The 20,538-nt window shown below is 56.8% G+C and overlaps 4 protein-coding genes across 5 annotated transcripts in view; 3 read left to right on the top strand and 1 right to left on the bottom strand.

Moving 5' to 3' along the window:
* SNX8 (sorting nexin 8) overlaps positions 1-2,829 on the top strand; it is a 39,236-nt gene extending 36,407 nt beyond the window's left edge. For both annotated transcript variants that reach the window (XM_018040284.1, XM_018040285.1), the window contains exon 11: positions 689-2,829. In XM_018040284.1, coding sequence (XP_017895773.1) covers positions 689-799 — 111 coding nt within the window. In that variant the 3' untranslated portion in view covers positions 800-2,829. The remainder of the gene's footprint in view (positions 1-688) is intronic.
* Positions 2,767-8,771, bottom strand: NUDT1 (nudix hydrolase 1; the record flags this gene model as incomplete). The annotated part of the gene is made up of 4 exons (XM_018040012.1): positions 2,767-3,542; positions 3,803-3,948; positions 7,179-7,294; positions 8,673-8,771. Coding segments are annotated over 4 exons (534 nt in total), but the record flags the coding sequence as incomplete, so codon positions are not given.
* MRM2 (mitochondrial rRNA methyltransferase 2) lies at positions 8,732-17,545 on the top strand. Its single transcript, XM_018040286.1, has 3 exons — positions 8,732-8,797; positions 10,755-11,044; positions 16,356-17,545. Exons 1-3 carry the CDS (start codon positions 8,790-8,792, stop codon positions 16,790-16,792), a joined length of 735 nt encoding a protein of 244 aa, XP_017895775.1. The 5' UTR covers positions 8,732-8,789; the 3' UTR covers positions 16,793-17,545.
* Positions 18,970-20,538, top strand: part of MAD1L1 (MAD1 mitotic arrest deficient like 1) — a gene marked incomplete at its 3' end in the record, with an annotated part of 218,357 nt that continues 216,788 nt past the window's right edge. The window contains 1 exon segment of the mRNA XM_018040283.1: positions 18,970-19,092.

The following is a 20,538-nucleotide window of genomic DNA, read 5'->3' on the forward strand; positions in this document are numbered from 1 at the left end:
TGTAGTTCCTGGTGGCCCTGGAGTTCGCTGGGGTGCCCGGGGCACCCTCAGGCAGTTTGGGAACTGCACGTGCGGCTGAGGCAGCAGCAGGACGCTCGGGCGGGGGCGGGGCTGCACGGTGGTTAGACCCCACAGGCGAGTCCGGGCGGCTGGGGGACCGCAGGGCGATGGGCAGAAGGTGGGCAGGGCGCCTGACGCGGCCCTGCGTTTCTCCTCCGGGGGTGACTCAGCCCCCGTCTCCAAACTCGGGGACTGGACACACGGCACGTGCCCCAGGCCACGCTGCTCGCTCTCAGAGCCCCCTCGCCGCTCGGCTCCCCTCTTGCCCGCGCCCACGGCCCTGCCCCTGCAGGCCGCTGCAGGGCCTGGGAGCCACGGTGTGGCCGCCCGGTCTTGCTTTGTTTCTGCGTTCCTTTGGTGGACGTTGTTCTGGCCTCGTTGCAGAGCTGTTAGATGGAGCGGTCCAGCGCTAAAGTTTCTTAAAGTCCCTTACAGGGCGTCCTGTAGGCATCTGTCCATGCGCAGGGGCAGAGGAAGCAGCCCCCGTGGCCCCTGTCGGGGGAACTGCAGGGAGGGGTGGGAAGCCCGCTGCCCGCCCTCCGGCCGCTCTGGGCCCGTGGGCGTGGCTGTGTCTGCGCTCCGTGTCCCCCGGCCGCCCCCCAGCTGGCCTGCCCCTCTCTTCCCGCAGATGAGCAAGGTGTGGAACGATCTGCAGCCCAAGCTCCGCTGCCTCTTCGTGGGACCACACGGCGCCCCGGCCCCCCCGAGGCCCCCCCAGGACGGCCCGTCTGCCCACTAGTGCTGGAGGGCTCGGAGGCAGCTCGGCGCGCTCACTAAAGCTTCTTTTCGAACAGTGTGTCCCTGTTTGATTCCCTTGGTTGGCGCCCGCCCCCACCCCAAGGGCTTGCGCGTCGGGCTGCAGCCCCATGGAGGGGCCGACGACCAGGCCGGGGCTCAGAGGGGCCGAGGGTCCAGGTAGCCGTGGCTCCCCTCCCTCTCGGGGAGCAAGGCCGGGGCTGCGCGGGCTGTCTTGCCCATCCTGACCGTGCTGTGGCGGTCAGCCTGGTGCTAGGAGCCTGTCAATCCCTGGAGCGGTTTCCCCCAGGTTCCCTGAGGAGCAGCCTGGCGGCCCTGGCCTGTGTGTGCCTGCCTCCATGCCCGCATATGTGTGCCCGCCGGGCTGGGCCTGGGGAGACAGAGGGACCGCGGTGTCTGGAGGCTCGGGAGCTGGTGCCTCTGCCATGGGTCTGTCCAGGTTCAGATGGCTGCCGTCCCTTCTCAGGCGGGCCGAGGCTGGCCGTGCAGTGACGTGCGGGCGTGTCTGCTGATCTCTCGTCTTCAGAGCAGCGGGCTCCCCTTCAGCCTCCCTCCCGCTCTCTCCGGCCGGGCGTCTGAGACCAATGGGGTTGTGTCCGCCTGGGGCAGGGTGTTTCTGCTCTGGAACCCGCCTGCCCCCCACCCCTCACGGCTCTCTGCTCGGAGGGGGCTTGGAGCAGGGTGACTGCAGGGGAGGGCTCCTGAGGGTCTCCCAGGAACACGTGCCTGGTTTGGGGGCTGCCCTCCGTCTGAAGTCCGCATGCAGGGTCCGGAGGCTCAGGGACAGGGAGGCGTCCCTGACGAGCTGACACACGTCTGGTCCAGGACACACTGTGTCCTACCTGGGCCTGGGCCCGCCACACCTGGGCCCTGCCAGTGCCCCCAGAGCAGCCTCGGGGGTGCGGGCAGGCGACTGCCCCCCTGGCCTGAGCCCCCCACAGTGGACACGTGTGCCGGGGCATTCCGTGCCATCTGTCCCTCTGGGCTGTCGTCTGCATTTTGATCTCTGTGGAAACAGGCGCCCCCCACCCTGAGGCTCTGTGCTGCCCCACAGGCCAGCCCCCAGGCGCCGTGTCCACTGGAGTCATGGAGCGTGACCACAGGCCTCTGCCGTCCCTGCCCCATGGTGGAGGCCCCGCCCCAGGGCCCACGGTGGGAGCTGAGGGGCCAGCGGCACAGGTCGGGGGGAGCGTCTCCCCACACGGGGCACCAGGGCGAGTTCTGGCAGCAAAGACTTGAGATGCTGTTCCGGGGTGACTCCTTCTGGAGGACTGGCCCCCACGTGGACTCCAGGAGCACACATTCTTTAGGGGCTGCGGGGGTGGGGTTGGGGGTGCTTTCTAGCCCGCGTCCTCCTGACCCCAGGAGAGGCGGCGTCGGGAGGCTGGGGGGTGAGGGGGGCAGGCTGTGTCCCCCTGCCAGCAGCTGGGCACGGAGGCGCCTTTTCTCTGGAGCCCCGCCCCCTCCCCCGGGCTGCTGCTGGATGCAGGCTTTCTGGTCAGTGTTTGCTGCGGGAGAGGCTGCTCCCAGCTCGGGGTCCCCACACCCTCTGCATCCTTCCTGGTGCCCAGGCTTCCCTCGCCCCCGGGGAGACCTGGCCAGTCCTGCAAAAGGACGCCGGCTCTGTGGCCTCGGCGGGAGCCCACAGCCCTCCCCGGCCGCCGCGGGCTATGCCTTCAGGCCACGTCCCTGCAGCCTGTGTCTGGCGGGCTCAGTGTAACTCAGCCACAGCCTAGTCGCTGGGCGAAGCCGCGGAAGGGGGACGGAGACGGGGCCGGGGCGCGGGCCTTGGGGGCGCAGGCCGGGTGCGGCTGCCGGAATTCAGGGCGGCCCTGCACCTGAGGCCTCCTCTCTTGCTTTCTGCGAGTTGGTTTATGTATAAAGCACTTTACGAGGCTGCAGGAATCAATGACCGCCCCATCCAATTAACTGGAATTGTTTACAAATGAGTTACATTCTGAGATTTTTATCAGTGAACTTATGGGAACAACGATCATTAAACTATTTATAAAAGCTGTGTCAGGCCGTGAGTCTGTGTGTGATAGGTGGATGACCTCCCGTGCCCCCCAGGGGTCTGAAGCCAGGACGGGAGCAGCCGGTGTTGGGGGCGGGAGGGCGGCCAGCTGATGGCAGATGAGACGAGGTGTGAGCCCTGGGCACTGACCGCCGCTGTTTCCCCTTACCTGCGGGGGGAGGGGAGGAGATGGCCCCTGGCACACCTCGGGACCCCGCACACATCCACGCGGCCTCCCGTGTCGGCCAGCCCCTCGCCTTTGGGCCTGTGTCTCTGCCCATCCCTGTCCGGTGATGCAGGTCACAGCCCGGCACGTCTGGCGGCTTCCCGGGGACAGGCTGGGCAGGTCACGGGGAGGCCTGAGGGGAAGTGTTGGGAAAGCTTCATCTGCTCTTCCATTCAGTCATGCTCCAGATGAGGCCCCAGTGGCGGGGGGCCCGAGGCCTCAGGGGCGGGGGGCTGAGGCCAGGGCGGGGGGCCCGAGGCCAGGGCGCGGCCAGGCAGGGCTCTCGGGGTCCAAGGGGCAGGCCGGCTCTGCCCTAGATGGCGTCCACCTCACGGAGTGTGTAGTCCAGGATGGTGTCCTGCCCCTGGAACCTGAAGTAGCCTCGGAACTTCTTTCTCTGAAGCAGCAGCGGGAACCAGTAGCTGTCGTCTGGCCACATGTCCGCGAAGGGGATCTGGTCCAGCCGGAACCACTGCGGGCGCATCTCTGCCGGGGATGAAGAGGCAGAATCACCGACGCTAGCCCGGGTCTCAGCCTGACTTTCTGCGAGGGGTTCACTGAGTTACTGTGTGCAAGGAGACTGGCATCCTTTGTTATTTCATCCAGGCGACTGGACTCCTTATTTTACAGGAGAGGAGGGAGGCTCAGGCCCTGGTGTATTTCCGCGCCTGCCCTTGGGAGGGGAGAGGCCAGGGGCCGCCCAAGCCGGCCCTTCACTGCCTGCCTCTCCCGGCCTGGACACTCACCGTCGCTCTCCACGGGCGTGCCCTGGACACTGTCTGTGCAGAAGACGTGCACGTCCATCAGCTCGGGGTCACCCACAAACTCAAACGTGATCTGGCCCACCTTGTGCAGTGCGTCCACGGTCAGACCGCTTTCTTCCTGCAGCTCTCTGCGGACAGACGGGTGGAAAGGAGGTGACAGTTAAGGTGTCTGTGTCCACGTGGAATCAGAGAATGGAGCTGGGTGGACGGAGGAGAGGATTGCACGTGTGTGGTCAAGGGGTCGGGTGTGGGGCGCCCAGATGTGACCCCCGCCCCCAGCTGAGCACCCGGGCGTGCCGAGTGGCAGCCCCAGCCTGGCCCCGCGTGGCCACTCGGTGGTTCCACGGGGTGAGGGGGCCCGCACTAGAGCCGGGAGCCCCCACAGGCCCGCTCGGCTCCCCATGCAGCCGGCGGGCCCTGAGCCGAAGCCTGCCTGCCCAAAGGGTCCCGCTCTGGCCCGCCCTGCTTGGAGCTCCGCATCAGGCTGCACGTTCCTCTCGCCTCCTTCCCAGAGGAGGGGTGGTTTTACCTTTTCGCCGAGGAGACACCCCTGCCCTCCCGCTGAGACCAGCCGGCTCTCGTGGCTCCTCTGAACTTGATCACAGGGGTGGGCTTTGGGCCGTCCTCGCTGTGTTATCCTTCTCGGGACCCCTTTCTCTCCCTGCCCCCCACCTTGCTGGGGGGAAGGGCCAGGGGGCATCGCCACACCTGAGCTCACAAGCCAGCTGATTCACGAGAGGAGACAAGGGTGCCCCCGAAACACGAGTGCCTGTTTCATACTCCCCCAGGCCGTGTACGCGCTGTAGGCAGTTTAGCAAACACACACGGCCTGGTCCGCCAGCAAGAACCCCTGTGGCCATGGAGTCTTCCCTTCGGGCCTTTCTCCTTCGTGCACCCCTTGGCAAATTGCGACACAGCACCGAGCCTGGGACCGGTGCTGCTCACGACGCTGAGCAACGTCTTGCACCTGCAGGAACTCAGCCAGCGTCTCTGCCGCTGTGCATCAGAGGATAAACACCCCACTGGTGCATCGCGAAACCTTGCTGAGAGCACCCTCAGGCACGCCCTCTGCCGCCAGCCCTCCCCAAGCCTGCTTCTCGGCATCTGGGACAGCGCTTTCTGGAGGGTCTGCTGTGGGCTCTGGGGGCTCACAAGCCCTGCAGCCGTGAAGCTCAGCACCTGTGTCTCCTGTGAGCGACTCTCACTTCCCCACTGCTCTGAATTTATTTCTGTGGCTGTAAAACCGTTCTAATTATGTCTGACCTTTTAGAGCTGTAGGTTAAAAAAAGATCTGTTTAAGCTCTGATCTCGGAGTTCTGTTAGGAACACAGTGCATAATTAACTTCCTGTGCCCACGACTAGGAGGCAGGGAAACCGCTGTGTCCATTAAAGACGCACTGGGTTAAACGGTCGCCTTCCTGAGCCGAGACTCTGCCCTAACCTCCCTGTGAGGCCGGGAGAGGAACTGGGTCCACCTGCTGCCGTTGAGTGTGGCTGAGTGACGTCTCAAGAGCCGGAAGCTATTCACTGCGATGATCAATCAAAATTAGACACTACCTAAAAAATGAGTGTTTTTGCTAGTGGGGTGCAAATGGCTCCCCAATTAGACGTAATAGATGCACTCAGTGGGGCTCCCCACCTCCAGCAGCAGGCTGGCGGAGCTCATTTTTAAAACTGTCACTGACTGATTCACTGTTTTGACTCATTTGGGTTCATCTTCCCTGAGTCCGTGGCGGGCTATCAGTCATCTCCTCGGTGTCAGAGCCAGGGCTCCGTTTCAGGCCTGGATAATCAGGCAGCCGGAGATGACACTGTTCCAGCTCTGCTAACGTGTCTGATCGCATCTCTGGGATGCTCCCCAGACGGCAGGCGGGGAACAGGACGAGTGACATGTTAAACCCCCGGTGGGAGCGGGGCGCTGGGGCGGGACCCTGCCGATCGGAGCCTGCTGCGGAGCCTGGGGGCCCGCCTGCTGTTCCTCCTCCGGCCCGGCCTGCGGGAGGTCTCAACACCACACTCTGCTAGTCACCAGCTGTGGGAACACTGGCCAGGCTGGCGGGCCTGCTCCACACCCAGAGCCCGAACCTGGCTGCGAGGCGCCGCCGGTCCCCAACTGCCAGCAACCCTCCCCCAGGGGGAGAATGCATCTTCCTTGGGGCTCAGGTGGCCCCCAAGTGTGTCCTGCACACAAGACAGAGCCAGCCCCACAGGCCACCTAAGTCTGCAGGTGAGTGAGGAGCACACGTTAACCCTGAAGTGGTGCCCACCCTGGGACCCCGAAGGGCAGGGCACCAGACGCCAAGGCTGCCGAGACCTCGCTCGTCAGAGCAGGGCAGCCAGGGAACGGGGCCTGAGGAGCAGCTACACGCGTGTGCTAGGAAAGAAGCCAGAGCCGCCCTAGGGGCCGGGGGCTGACAGCAGGGTTGGGCGCACGGCGGTGCGGCCTCGTGGGGCCGATCTCAGCCTGTGCTCGGGCATGGGAACGTGCCACCCGTCCTGCCTCCCACCTGCAGGGGCTCCGCAGTCCTTTGTCAAGGGTGTCCTGACGCAGGGGGCAAGGATGGGAAGGGGGAGTTGGGCCAGACAGTGTGGACACAGTGGACACAGGGTGATCCCCACGAGCCTGAGGGGCAAGAAGGCAAAGAGGCTAAAGTCTGGAGGGCCGTGTGATCTCCGGCACTGCTGTGTCTCTGGGCTTCAGGTCTTTCCCACGTGAATGTAGCTGGTGTCGAGGAAGAGACTGTGAGTGAAAGGCCCCAGATACGCTTGTCATCAGCTCCCCTGAACCAATGAAGAAGCTGAGTGACTGGCCAACCCCTTGGCTAGAAAGAGGAAGCCATGACTTTTCCACCCAAACCACCACCGCATGGCAGCAAGCCAAGGTGTACCCAGCCTGGACCATGTGCCAGGCCCTGTTCAGTCCTTACGTTTATTTTCTCACTAAATCCTCACAACAATCCTAAGAGGTAGCTGTGGTGGTGGTTTAGTTGCCAAGTTGTGTATGACTCTTGTGGCCCCGTGAGCTGTGGCCCGCCAGGCTCCTCTGTCCGTGGGACTCTCCAGGCAAGAACACTGGAGTGGGCTGCCATTTCCCTCTCCAGGGGCCCTTCCCGACCCGGGGATGGAATTCAGGTTTCCTGAATCGTAGGTAGCTTCTCTGCTGACTGAGCGCCAGGGAAGCTAAGAGGTAGCATATACTGTCATTATCCCCACCATGCAGATGCAGAAATTGAGGCTCCAGGATTCAGCCTGTGCTCCAGGGCACGTGGCTCTGAGTGGTCGGAGGCCTGGCTCTACAGCTTGAATCCTTGCCCCCTGTGCAAGCTGGCTCTGCAGTCAGGCCTGCCCCTCCCCTCACCTCTTGGCCCCGTCTTCGACGGTCTCTCCTTCTTGACTTTGCCCCCGAAGCCGCGTTTCTTCATGCCCAGGAGGACTCGCTGTAGAGCCTTGAGGCGCACACGGTGCCCTTGGGTTCTGTGAGGAAGGCAAGGGGCTGAGTCAGCTTGGTTTGGGTGTGGACGGGGTGTGGGTGGAAGCCTGAGCATTTTGGGGGCCAGGGGCCAGGTGGACTGGAAACGCACGCTGGAGAGCAGGGAGAGGCCCTGCCCGACGTGGCAGATTTTCCGGGTTAGATGGAGACCTGGCCCACGGCCCAGCGGCGGCAGCCCTGGACCCTTTGCTTGCTGGGCTGATGCAGGTCAGGCAATGGCCAGGTTGTCCCTGCCTCTCTCCTTAGCGCAGGGCTGTTCTTGCCCCTGTGTCCACCTCTGAGCCCACCTGGCATGAAATGAACCATGCTTTTACCCAATGGTTCTTGCGTCTGGCTTTTGCTCTTGGCCTTTTCATTATGGGGCCTTCTGGCTACTGGGTTCCAGTTTCTGCCTCTCTGCAGTAGCAGACCCCCAGATTCCCAGGAAATGTACGGCTCTGACGCTGGAGAGCCCCCAGCGAGGCCTGGCCAGCTCTCCTGCTGGGACGGGTGTTCACATTCTGCTCACAAACATTGCTGCTCCGGGACCTGGTGCTCGGCCTGTAACACCACTCCTGCCCGAATGCTTGTGTGTGAAGGCCCTGCAGGGCATGTCTGGTCACTGCTGGAGACATGATGGAGGCCCAGGACCGTGCTCCCTGCCCATCCATCCTCATCCCGGTCTGGGGCCCACACTGAATGAGATGCAGGGCTCGGGACCAAGGATGCTCCAGGGAAGTCACGGTGTCCGAGAATAGGGACCGAGGCCTGGGTCCCTGTGCTGGCCAGCAGCTCCTGCACAAGCGGGTCTCTGGGTCCAACCTCTCTTTAACATGCGGACTTTGTGATGTTGCTGACCTGTAAAGGCGCAAAGCCCTGACTTCCTAAATTAATTAGGAATCTCTGCTGTCAGTTATTAGGCACCGATCATATACTTTCCAAAACGTATCCCAGTTAACAGACCCAACGACCCTGTGAGCTGAGACGTGGCTTCTCCGCTTTCGGCCAAGCAGACAGACGCTCAGAAAAGCGAAGTCTGACAGAAAGTCAAACACCAGAGCCAGTACCGAACCCTGGGTCCGCCTGCTGTTGAAGTACAGTTGGCCACAGCTCTTGGCACTACGGTCAGGCGGGTCCGCAGAGAGCCCACTTGACGTCAGGGGCCGGGCGGCCCCCTTTCTCAGCAGAGTGGCCTCTGAACGGGATCACCGGTCCACTGCGGCCCGTGACCAGGGTTTAAAGAGACTGCACCCGTCGGGTGCCAGGCTCGGGCTCCCGTATCTGGCCGTCCGTGAACGGCCGCCAGCTGCCTTTCGGCGGGACCCAGGCCCATCTCCGGCGGCCGCACCCCCTGCTCACCTGTGACCTCGCCCCCGGACTCACCCAGGCCTCGGCACTGCGCGCGCCTTTCGAACCCACGCGCCGCTTCCGGGGGCGTGGCCTCGGGCCGGAAGTGAGGCCGGCGCTTCCGGTGGCGGCTGGCGGAGCGGTTCCGTGCGCATGGCGGGGTGAGCGGGGAGGCGGCTGAGGCGGGAGGGCGGTGCGCGCGGCGGCTGGCCTCAGTGGGGATTAATGGAGCACCTACCGCACGTGTGCGGGAGGCGGAGTGGCCAGACGGCGGCCCCGTTTTTCGGGTCCGAAAAGGGGCTGGTCCTGGCCCGGAAAGGGGACGGGCAGCCCCCGCGACGTGACGAGCGGAGGCCTGCCGAGAGCGGACCGGCCAAGGCTCCGAGGAGCGACGGCGGGCGGAGGGCTGCGGAGGCCGTTAGGGAGAGGAGGCGCGCTGCTGCTGGAGGTGCGTGTCGCCCGCAGAGCACCGCAGGCCTGGAGCCTGTGTCTCGCAAACCAGAGCCCCGTGTGGCCGGCCGCTGGTCGTGGGGGCGCTGGCGGTCAGCTGCCCGCATCGGCTGGACCCGGGTCCGCTGCCCGCTGCAGTCCTCGGCGCCCAGGACCGCTGTGCCCTCTTTCCAGTGACGCCTTTCGCCTTTTGAAGGCAGCAGTTCAAGAGATTGTCTCCAGATCTTTGTCAACATGTTTTTGCCTGGGAGCCATGGGACTAATAATAGTTTTTTGTTTTCTTTTTGTCAGAAGAAAAGAATGTAGATACTTTGTAGGGTGGTTCTGAGAGTTAAAGAGATAACCCATAGATAACCCATGGCAGTCGATAAAAGCCCCACTTTCCAAAGAGGCTTGAAAACTGCCCTTCTAAGTTAATACACAGGGTAAGTTCAGTTTTATCAAGAAATGTGACAGGTTGGTCAGACCTTGTGCTGCCTGCCAAAGCGGTGGAGGTAAGTAAGGCAAAGGACCTGTCCTCGTGTGTGTGTGTGTGTGTGTGTGTGGTGTGTTTAAATGTCTTAAAGCCCAATGAAAATTTGTATCCTGTGAGAAGGAATGTTCCTTTCATGAAGGTTATCAATATTTTCAACCAGTATTGGGAAAACTTTGGTTGACACAAAGCGACTAGCATTACTCTCTGAGATTGTCTTCTGAAGAAAACTTCAGGAGAGAAAAGCATCTCTGACCACAGAGGAGAGGCCTGCTGGATTAGTTTGCTCAGGCTCCTGTAACCAAGCACCCCAGGATGGGTGGCTGAGAGAGCAGAGATTTACTGGCTCGGTGCCTGCAGTCTGGAAAATGGAAATCAAGTTGTCAGCAGGATTAGTCTCTGAAGCCTCTCCTTGACTTACAGACGGCCGTCTTCTCCCTGTGTCTTCCCGTGGTCTTTGTCCTGTGTGTGTCTGCGTCTTGATTGCTTCTAAGGACACCAGTGTTGGATAGAGCCCACCCGTTCACCCTTTAAGGCAGTGGTTAGAGAACCTGCCTGCTAGTGCAGGAGACATAAGAAATGAGAGTCCAGTCCCTGGGTAGGGAAGATCCCCTGGAGACGGAAATGGCAACACACTCCAGGACGCCTGCCTGGAGATTCCCATGGACAGAGGAGCCTGACAGGCTACAGTCCATAGGGCTGCAGAGAGTTAGACACGACTAAGGTGTCTTAGCACACACACACAGGGCTTTACCTTAATTACCTCATTAAAGACCAGTCACATCTTGAGGTACTGGGGGTTAGGAGTTTACCATGTAGACTTTGGGCTTCCTATGTGGTGCTAGCGGTAAAGAGTCCACCTGCCAATGCTGGAGATATGAGACAGGGTTGGATCTCTGGGTTGGGAAGAGCCCCTGGAGAAGGAAATGGCCACCCACTCCAGTATTCCTGCCTGGAGAGTTCCGTGGACAGAGGAGCCTGGCGGGCTGCAGGCCACGGGGTCTCGGAGCCGGATGACTGATCACACCTGCAGACCCGGGGGACGTGGTTCGGCCCAACGCCTTTGCGGCGGTAGCCTTGCCAAGTCGCCTCTCCCGCTGGGGCCGTAGTGACCCAGCTCTAAAAATGTGCGGGTTGAGCCTGGGGCCCCCCTGGCCTATGTGGTGCCAACCTGCTTGCTCCCTTTTCCTCACCAGGTCCTTGAAACTGGTGTGGGCTTCCCTTCAGCGTCAAAGGTTCCACACCGCTGGGAGTCGCTACAAGAGCCGGACTGGCGCTGAGCACCTGTGGCTGACGCGGCATTTGAGGGACCCGTTCGTGAAAGCTGCGAAGGTGGAAAGTTACCGATGTCGAAGCGCCTTCAAGCTCCTGGAAATGAATGAGAGGCACCAGATCCTACGGCCCGGCCTCCGGGTGTTAGACTGTGGGGCTGCTCCTGGCGCGTGGAGCCAGGTGGCCGTGCAGAGAGTCAATGCTGCGGGCACAGGTGGGGCCTCCACATTGTCTCGGGCCTTCCGACCACTGTGGTTGAGACGCAGGCCGGCCGCCCTCTTCAGGGCACGCGGCAGCCAGGCTGCTTTGAGAAAGCACGTGCTTCTGCGTGCTGCTTTAGTAGGAATGACACAAGCCAAACACTGGCATGTTCAGAATGAAAGAGGGAGGTAGGAAGGGGGAAGGAAGGTGAAGGTCACCTGCGACCACAGCACAGAAGCGCGTAGGCAGACGTGGTGGGCGTCCTGGGCCTCTGCTGCTGATGCCTGGCCTCAGCAACGAGCTCAGACGGCCGTCTGTAAGTCAGGTCCCTTTCCTCAGCAAAGAAAGCGCTCTGCAGTTTCCTCCCTTGACATCCTCCTTGGCAGGACAACGGAATCAGCCTGGGGTTTCCTGGAGTTGCTCCTGGGGCTGCCCAGGCAGCCCTCGTGGCTCTGGACGCTCCACTTTGGCCCAACTTGAGAGACTTAGTGCTTATCTCTTATAATATTTGGGGGTTTTAACTAAGATCATATATATAAAAAGTTGCCTCTGACTGATAGATCAACCGACTACCCATACAAAGTAGAAAATGACGCCATCCATTTAAACAGCTGCATACTATCCCAGATAATGGTTATACTGTTGGTATTTAGCCAGTTTCCTCATCATGGGCATGAAGATTGCCTTTGAGTCTTTTGTAGGTGAGCGGTGCTAAGGTAACAATCCTTACCACTTGCATTTCCTACTGTAACTTCTGAGGGGACCACCTGTATTGGCAGGTTACAGAAATCTCTCCCATACACCTTAGAATGGGTGTGTGTGCCCATCTTCCTGATGAGAAAATTGAGATCTACAGGAGTTTCAGTGACCTGCTGAACCAGGCATGCCACCCCCTGGGTTTTGTCATCAGTCTCTTTAATCTGGGTAGGATGCCTTAAGGGGGTTTCAGTTCATTTCAGTCCGGTCGCTCAGTCGTGTCCGACTCTTTGCGACCCCATGAATCGCAGCACGCCAGGCCTCCCTGTCCATTACCATCTCCCGGAGTTCACTCAGACTCACGTCCATCGAGTCTGTGATGCCATCCAGCCATCTCATCCTCGGTCGTCCCCTTCTCCTCCTGCCCCCAATCCCTCCCAGCATCAGAGTCTTTTCCAGTGAGTCAACTCTTCTCATGAGGTGGCCAAAGTACTGGAGCTTCAGCTTTAGCATCATTCCTTCCAAAGAAATCCCAGGGCTGATCTTCAGAATGGACTGGTTGGATCTCCTTGCAGTCCAAGGGACTCTCAAGAGTCTTCTCCAATACCACAGTTCAAACGCCATCAGTTCTTCGGTGCTCAGCCTTCTTCACAGTCCAACTCTCACATCTATACATGACCACAGGAAAAACCAAAGCCTTGACTAGACGGACCTTAGTCGGCAAAGTAATGTCTCTGCTTTTGAATATGCTATCTAGGTTGCTCATAACTTTTCTTCCAAGGAGTAAGCGTCTTTTAATTTCATGGCTGCAATCACCATCTGCAGTGATTTTGGAGCCCCCAAAATAAAGTCTGACACTGTTTCCACTGTTTCTTCATCTATTTCCCATGAAGTGATGGGACCAGATGCCATGATCTTCGTTTTCTGAATGTTGAGCTTTAAGCCAACTTTTTCACTCTCACTTTCATCAAGAGGCTTTTTAGTTCCTCTTCACTTTCTGCCATAAGGGTGGTGTCATCTGCATATCTGAGGTTATTGATATTTCTCCCGGCAATCTTGATTCCAGCTTGTGTTTCTTCCAGTCCAGTGTTTCTCATGATGTACTCTGCATATAAGTGAAATAAGCAGGGTGACAATATACAGCCTTGACGTACTCCTTTTCCTATTTGGAACCAGTCTGCTGTTCCATGTCCAGTTCTAACTGCTGCTTCCTGACCTGCATATAGGTTTCTCAAGAGGCAGGTTAGGTGGTCTGGTATTCCCATCTCTTTCAGAATTTTCCACAGTTGATTGTGATCCACACAGTCAAAGGCTTTGGCATAGTCAATAAAGCAGAAAGAGATGTTTTTCTGGAACTCTCTTGCTTTTTCCATGATCCAGCGGATGTTGGCAATTTGATCTCTGGTTCCTCTGCTTTTTCTAAAACCAGCTTGAACATCAGGAAGTTCACGGTTCACGTATTGCTGAAGCCTGACTTGGAGAATTTTGAGCATTACTTTACTAGGATGTGAGATGAGTGCAATTGTGCGGTAGTTTGAGCATTCTTTGGCATTGCCTTTCTTTGGAATTGGAATGAAAACACCTTTTCCAGTTCTGTGGCCACTGCTGAGTTTTCCAAATTTGTTGGCATATTGAGTGCAGCACTGTCACAGCATCATCTTCCAGGATTTGAAATAGCTCCACTGGAATTCCATCACCCCCACTAGCTTTGTTTGTAGTGATGCTTTCTAAGGCCCACTTGACTTCACATTCCAGGATGTCTGGCTCTAGATTAGTGATCACACCATCATGATTATCTTGGTCGTGAAGATCTTTTTTGTACAGTTCTGTGTATTCTTGCCACCTCTTCTTAATATCTTCTGCTTCTGTTAGGTCCCTACCATTTCTGTCCTTTATCGAGCCCATCTTTGCATGAAATGTTCCCTTGGGATCTCTAATTTTCTTGAAGAGATCTCTAGTTCTTTCCCATTCTGTTGTTTTCCTCTATTTCTTTGCATTGCTCGCTGAAGAAGGCTTTCTTATCTCTTCTTGCTATTCTTTGGAACTCTGCATTCAGATGCTTATATCTTTCCTTTTCTCCTTTGCTTTTTGCCTCTCTTCTTTTCATAGCTATTTATAAGGCCTCCTGAGACAGCCATTTTGCTTGTTTGCATTTCTTTTCCATGGGGATGGTCTTGATCCCTGTCTCCTGTACAGTGTCACGAACCTCATTCCATAGTTCATCAGGCACTCTATCTATCAGATCTAGGCCCTTAAATATATTTCTCACTTCTACTGTATAATCATAAGGGATTTGATTGAGGTCATACCTGAATGGTCTAGTGGTTTTCCCTATTTTCTTCAATTTGCGTCTGAATTTGGTAATAAGGATCTCATGATCTGAGCCACAGTCAGCTCCTGGTCTTGTTTTTGTTGACTGTATAGAGCTTCTCCATCTTTGGCTGCAAAGAATATAATCAATCTGATTATGGTGTTGACTATCTGGTGATGTCCACATGTAGAGTCTTTGTGTTGTTGGAAGAGGGTGTTTGCTATGACCAGTGCATTTTCTCGGCAAAACTCTTATTAGTCTTTGTCCTGCTTCATTCCGCATTCCAAACCCAAATTTGCCTGTTACTCCAGGTGTTTCTTGACTTCCTACTTTTGCATTCCAGTCCCATATAATGAAAAGGACATTTTTTGGGGGTGTTAGTTCTAAAAGGTCTTGTAGGTCTTCATAGAACCGTTCAACTTCAGCTTCTTCAGCGTTACTGGTTGGGGCATAGACTTGGATAACTGTGATATTGAATGGTTTGCCTGGGAGACGAACAGAGATCATTCTGTTGTTTTTGAGATTGCACCCAAGTACTGCATTTCGGACTCTTCTATTGACCATGATGGCTACTCCATTTCTTCTGAGGGATTCCTGCCCGCAGTAGTAGATACAATGGTCACCTGAGTTAAGTTCACCCATTCCAGTCCATTTTAGTTCGCTGACTCCCAGAATGTCGACGTTCACCCTTGCCATCTCCTGTTTGACCACTTCCAATTTGCCTTGATTCATGGACCTGACATTCCAGGTTCCTATGCAATATTGTTCTTTACAGCATCGGATCTTGCTTCTATCACCCGTCACATCCACAGCTGGGGATTGTTTTTGCTTTGGCTCCATCCCTTTGTTCTTTCTTTTCATTATTTCTCCACTGATCTCCAGTAGCATATTGGGCACCTACTGACCTGGGGAGTTCCTCTTTTGGTATGCTATCATTTTGCCTTTTCATACAAGGGGGTTTAGAACAGTTTAAAAACATTTCTTACAAGCTCAGTAAATGTTTATTGTTCAAGTGAAGGAATCTGTCAAAAACTTCAGTTCCCTTTCCCACCACTGAGTCTATCCACAGACTTCCTAACGACTGATGTTAGAGGTTCCTGTCCCCCTAATTGCTCTTCAGGAAAAGCAGGAAAACAGCTAAGTTTAACCTGTAGGAAGAGGTGGGAGAAGCAGAGACTGTGTACATAAAATGGCCTGGGTTCTTTTACTCCCAAAAGAAGTTGCAAAAATGCAACCAAAGCCATTTGCTTTTAGAAGGCACTTCCTGGGGCTACAGTACATGGGACGTTAAAGGACCAAGCACAAGTGTGTAAAGTGGGAGGAGAGCTGTCCCACTCTCGGGCTGAAAGCAGAGTTTTCGCCTTTGAAAAATGAGGCGCCCTGCGGAATAGCTGGACTTCTCATCTTTAGATAAAGATCAAATACCTGCCCCTCCCCTGCAGGGCAGCCTCTTTACTAAGCTGAGCGAGCTCTGAGTCTGTGACGGTTCCTTTGTGGACCCACCCTGGTGTGTAAGTGGCTGGGAGGGGCTTCGGGAGGTGGAGGCCAGGGCAGGGCCTGGTGGGCAGGAAATCCCCTTTCGGATGAGCTGGAACAGCCGTTTGTGCTTCACAGCTGGTGTCACTCAGGCGTGGGCCGGGCATCAGTTTTCTGCCTGTGTAGCGTCTGTCCACTTTCCCTGTTTCTTGGCTTCTTCCTAATAGTTTCTACGTTGAAGGGAACTGGAGTAAACTGCAGAATGGATTTGTTGGTTTAATCCGGAGGCACTTTGTATAATAATGTGTCCTTCTCTGTTTCAGTGTATCAAAAAGACTCCTCAGAGTTAAAAACTCTTTTAACGGAGAGCTTGGCTCAGAGAGTGAAATGGAGTCAGAGGTGGAGTATCAAGGCCAGGGTGTGGCCCCAGGTCTGCCTGTCCCCTGGGACAGTCAGGTTGCCTCTCCCAGCCTCAGTTTCCTCCGATGTAGAGGGAAGACCACCACTCCCCGCCTGCCACATGTTTTTCTAGGAGGAAAACCCTGTGTCCCCACTTTTGCACATTAGTTATTTTTCTCGGTCCTGACTTTTACATATATATGTATGTGTATGTATATATATACATATTTTTTTTTGTTTGTGTTTTTCCTGTAGTCTGTGCCACGCAGGATCTTACCCCCCACCTAGGGGTCGAATCTGTGCCCCTGCATTTGAAGCACTCACTCATCCGACCGCTAGAGAAAGTCCCCTTTCTCTCTGTTTTGTTATTTCGTTACATTTACTTTTTGTGGGATGCTTTTGCGGTGTCCGTGAGTAAGTACCTCCGCCATTTCTTCCTTAGACCCCAGTGCTCCTGTTGGCTTTGTGCTTGGGGTAGATCTTCTCCACATATTCCCCCTGGAAGGAGCAACGTTTCTGTGCCCTGCTGATGTGACTGACCCTAGAACCTTCCGGAAAATCCAAGAGCTGCTTCCTGGTGGGAGAGCAGATGTGATCCTGAGTGACATGGCACCCAACGCCACGGGGATCCGCAGCCTCGACCACGACAGGCTCATTAGCTTGTGCTTGTCCCTTCTGGACATGGTTCCAGAGGTCCTGCACCCCAGGGGGACTTTCCTCTGTAAAACCTGGGCTGGAAGTCAGAGTCATCGGTTACGGAAGAGACTGACTGAGGAATTTCAGAACATAAGGACTGTAAAGCCCGAGGCCAGCAGGAAAGAGTCGTCAGAGGTGTACCTCCTGGCCACACAGTACCGGGGGAAGCCTGGCGGTCTGTGAAGGCCTGAACGCCTGTTCCGCTGTTCCGGCTCTTCACTGCAGATGCAGCTTGAGCTCTGTCCTGAAGCGTGTCTGGGGAGATTCGAGCTGGATCTAGGATGCAGCATGCAGAGCACACGGGGGACCTGTTTTTAAGACAAAACTCTAGTCACTGTTCACAATATATGACTATATGTGATTAAAAAACACGATCGCTGTAATACGATTTGTGAAGAGGAGTTACCATGAGAAAGAGACAAGGATGAAGACTGGGATGCATAAAAACACTGAGGCCGAGAAACAGACACCTTTACGGAATTTTCTCACCACGGTTAGTACGTTACAGAGGAACTGGCTTCCACCATCGCCGCAAAACCATCCCCAGGTTTCCAGGTGTTCTTTTGGATATACAGTGTAATGTGGAAAAATCTGAAGCTGCAGTCTGGGGATTTGTTTCCATCTCTGTGGTGAATGATCCGGAAATACTTCAAGCAGTGAGAGCTCCTTAGGGAAGACATTTGCTATGAATTATGGATGGGGGGCGGGCAGTGTGAAACTGGGAATGTTTCTATAACACGCCAGGCTCCAGAGACTTAAAGGTAATAACCAAAGTAAGCAGACATATGGTGTCTACTTCCTTTTACTCTCTTCCAGGATTTCCATCCTTAAAATTGATTTCTTTGAAACCATTTTCTGGAGGATTGGTCATCCCTTGAGTATATTGACTGTTATGATGATTAAATCTTGCCTATTGAAAACAAATGCGCACCCTAAGAAGCTGGGAGTTGTTTTTATTTGGCAGATAAAACTGGGGACTTAAACCTGGGACACAGTATCTCAGGTAACTCTGAGGGACTGCCCCAAAGAGGTAGAGGAGGAGCTGGAGTATATAGGAATTTTTGGAACAAAGACCAGGTACTTGTAACATCAAAAGATGTCTGGTTAATAAAAAACTAGATGTCTCCAAGAATTCAGTGCTTTCCTGCGTGTGGAAAGACGCAGGAGTCTTAGGCTCATTAAAAGCATTCCTTTGATGCGACCTCAGCTCCCTGGGCCCGGTGTCCTGTGCTTTCTCACCCTGAGTCTCCAGGGCGCACTGTTGGGGTTGGAGGTGGGGTGGTGTGGGGTGACAGCGGCTGCAGAGTGTGATGATTTGGTGGCCGGCATTACATTTTGGGGCTTCCCTAGTGGCTCAGACCGTAAAGAATCTGCCTGCAATGCAGGAGACCCACGTTCAATCCCTGAGTTGGGAAGATTCCCTGGAGAAGGGGACGGCTACTCACTCCAATATTCTTGCCTGGAGAATCCCATGGACAGAGGAAGGTGGCCGACTACAGCCTGTGGGGTCACAGTGAGACATGACTGAGCAACTGATCTGTTTTCACCCTGAGCTCGTAATTATGAGTGGCTGGTGGCGGCAACATTATTTACTGATACGGCAGGCAGCATTTTTAGTTCACACATCCCAAGGATAGCTGGGGTAAGAAATGGGGTCTTAGGGTAGTCCAGATCCCGGAAGTAGTCTGCAGGCCGGTCTTATAAAATTTTTTTCGTCTTTTCACTGCCCCGTGTCCTACCTCCGGCACCACATTCTTTGCTTCCGCATCCTTTTTCCTTCTGGCGACACAAATTCATGGTTTTAGTCTCTAGAAATTCGGTGCAGATCCTCCGGCGCTTCGCCAGGTTTGTTGAGGAGCAAGAAGGGACTTGAGAGACCCGTTAGTAGATGCAGGCTGCAGAGATTCCAGGAAGGACCTGCTGGCTGTGAGCTGACCGCGCTCCGCCCTTGCTCTCTGGAGAACGGGACCCAGACGACGGCTCCGCACCCCAACAGCTCTCAGGGCGCTAGGAGGATAGCTTAGCAGCAGCATAGTATTTCCTGTTTTTATTTTCTTTTTTTTTCCAGAGAAAAGTAAAAACGCATTCATTAATTCAAGCAAACACCGTAGTGGCAAAAGCTGCAGACTAGTCAGGACTGCAGGAAAGTTTGGCCCCAGGAGGCCACCGTTGGGCGGTGCTATTCCACACAAGACTGCGAGACGGCCGTCCAGTGGAAGCCTGGCCTGCGGCGCACAGGGGCACCGAGGTAGTCCCGCGGGCCGGCCTTTGGTTCCGAGCGTTCTGCGAGCCGCGGCATCCCGGGCGCGGGACGGAGACTGAGCCCTCGGCCTCCGTCAGGGCGCGGGCCCGGAGCTTCACGGCCAGTCCCGCCCCGGTCTCGCGAGAGCGCGAGCGCACGTCTCGCGATACGCGGGCTCGGGCGTGATAGAGGGAGATCCGAGCCGCGGCGGCGACGGCTGCAGGGAGGCTGAGGCGCTGAGGTGACCGGCCGGGGTTCCGGGCGGGCGCCCAGCAGAGCCGGGGGCGGGCGCCCAGCAGAGCCGACGGGAGTCGGGCAGGGAAGAGGCGGGGGCCGCCCGCCGGGCCTCCCCGGGGGCTGCGAGCCGGAGCCCTCGGCGTTCCCGCTTCCTTCTCTGAGACCCGGGCCGCCGGGCTTCTACCGGCGCACCCACTGGCCGCTGGGCCCGCCTCTGCTCTCCGTGCTCTGTCCTCTGAGCCTGGGCGTCCAGTGCGGGCCCCCCCCAGACTTCCTGCCCGAGAGGAGCTGGAGCGGCCGGGGCGGAGGCGGCCTCGGAGGAGAGGGGCTTCGGCGAGGCGCCCGCGTCTCACCGGCCCAGGACGGCGCGGTGCAGACAGAGGGGCTCTTCCTCGGTTCCTTGCGGGTGGACCGCACCGTCGCCTGCACCCCTGCGCCTGAGCGGCCAGCGTGGGGTGCCACTACTTCATTTCCCACCTGGGGACCCCGGCGGGAGGATGGGAAGCGCCTTGCCCAGAGTCGCACTCGTGGCGGGTGGTGGGGCGGGCACTTGGATTTCCTCTCTCTAAGTTGGGAGAAAGCAGGCGGAGGAGCGGTGACCTCGGCAGACCAGCGAAAGTGCCCCGGGGCGCTGTGAAGTGGTGCTGCGCGTGGTGAGGGCCCTTGTGTCTGTAGGTTCCCTCAGGACGTGGAGGGCACTAGAGAGTCAGGGTGCTCTGCACTCCAGCTCGGGGTTTCATCCAGAGCAGCTGACATCCAGAGGTGAGGCTTCTGGAAGACCTGAGTCTCTTGGGTACAGAGGATGGATTTGAGCTGCCGCCGTTTCCCTTGCCTTACGGAGTGGCTTGGTTCCAGGCAGGTGAAGATGCATGTGGTCTTTTCATTCTTGTGTATAAGGTGCATCAGCTCTTAAAGGGGTTGCTGTCTTGAGAAGAGGGTATATTGGCTAAATTTCCCATCACGGGATGAAAAGTATTAGTTCAGTTCAGTCGCTCAGTGATGTCTGACTCTTTGCAACCCATGGACTGCAGGGCGCCAGGTCTCCCTGTCCATCACCAACTCCGGGAAAGTGTTATGGCCCCGGTCAAACGGAGTGATTCGCCCTCTGGAGCAGAGTGCTGCTGCCTGGCTCCACGTGGGCCGTGTCTCTCTGTCAGGCTCACAGCACTCGAGTGCCCCTCCCTGGTCTCTCTGCCAGTTCATTTTCCGTGGGTATGAAGGAGAGGTAGAGAGAAGAGCTGTGTTGCACAAGAGTGGAAAGGACAGCCTCCAGAAAACGGGCTCTGCGTGCACGAGGCCAGTTGTTCAGTTGCTAAGTCATGCCTGACTGCGACTTCATGGACTAGACACCAGGCTCCTCTGTCCATGGGATTTCCCATGCGAGAATACTGGAGTGGGTTGTGATTCCCTCCACCAGGGGGTCTTCCTGACCCAGGGATCAAATTCGGGT

The sequence above is a fragment of the Capra hircus genome, chromosome 25, assembly GCF_001704415.2.
Source record: "Capra hircus breed San Clemente chromosome 25, ASM170441v1, whole genome shotgun sequence".
Taxonomy (NCBI): Eukaryota; Metazoa; Chordata; class Mammalia; order Artiodactyla; family Bovidae; genus Capra; species Capra hircus.

Bases quoted from the DNA above. Each gene is read 5' to 3' on its own strand.
- MRM2 (XM_018040286.1), top strand. The intron at 11,045-16,355 runs GTGGGGCCTCCA...TTTCTTCCTTAG, and splicing joins AGTCAATGCTGCGGGCACAG to ACCCCAGTGCTCCTGTTGGC.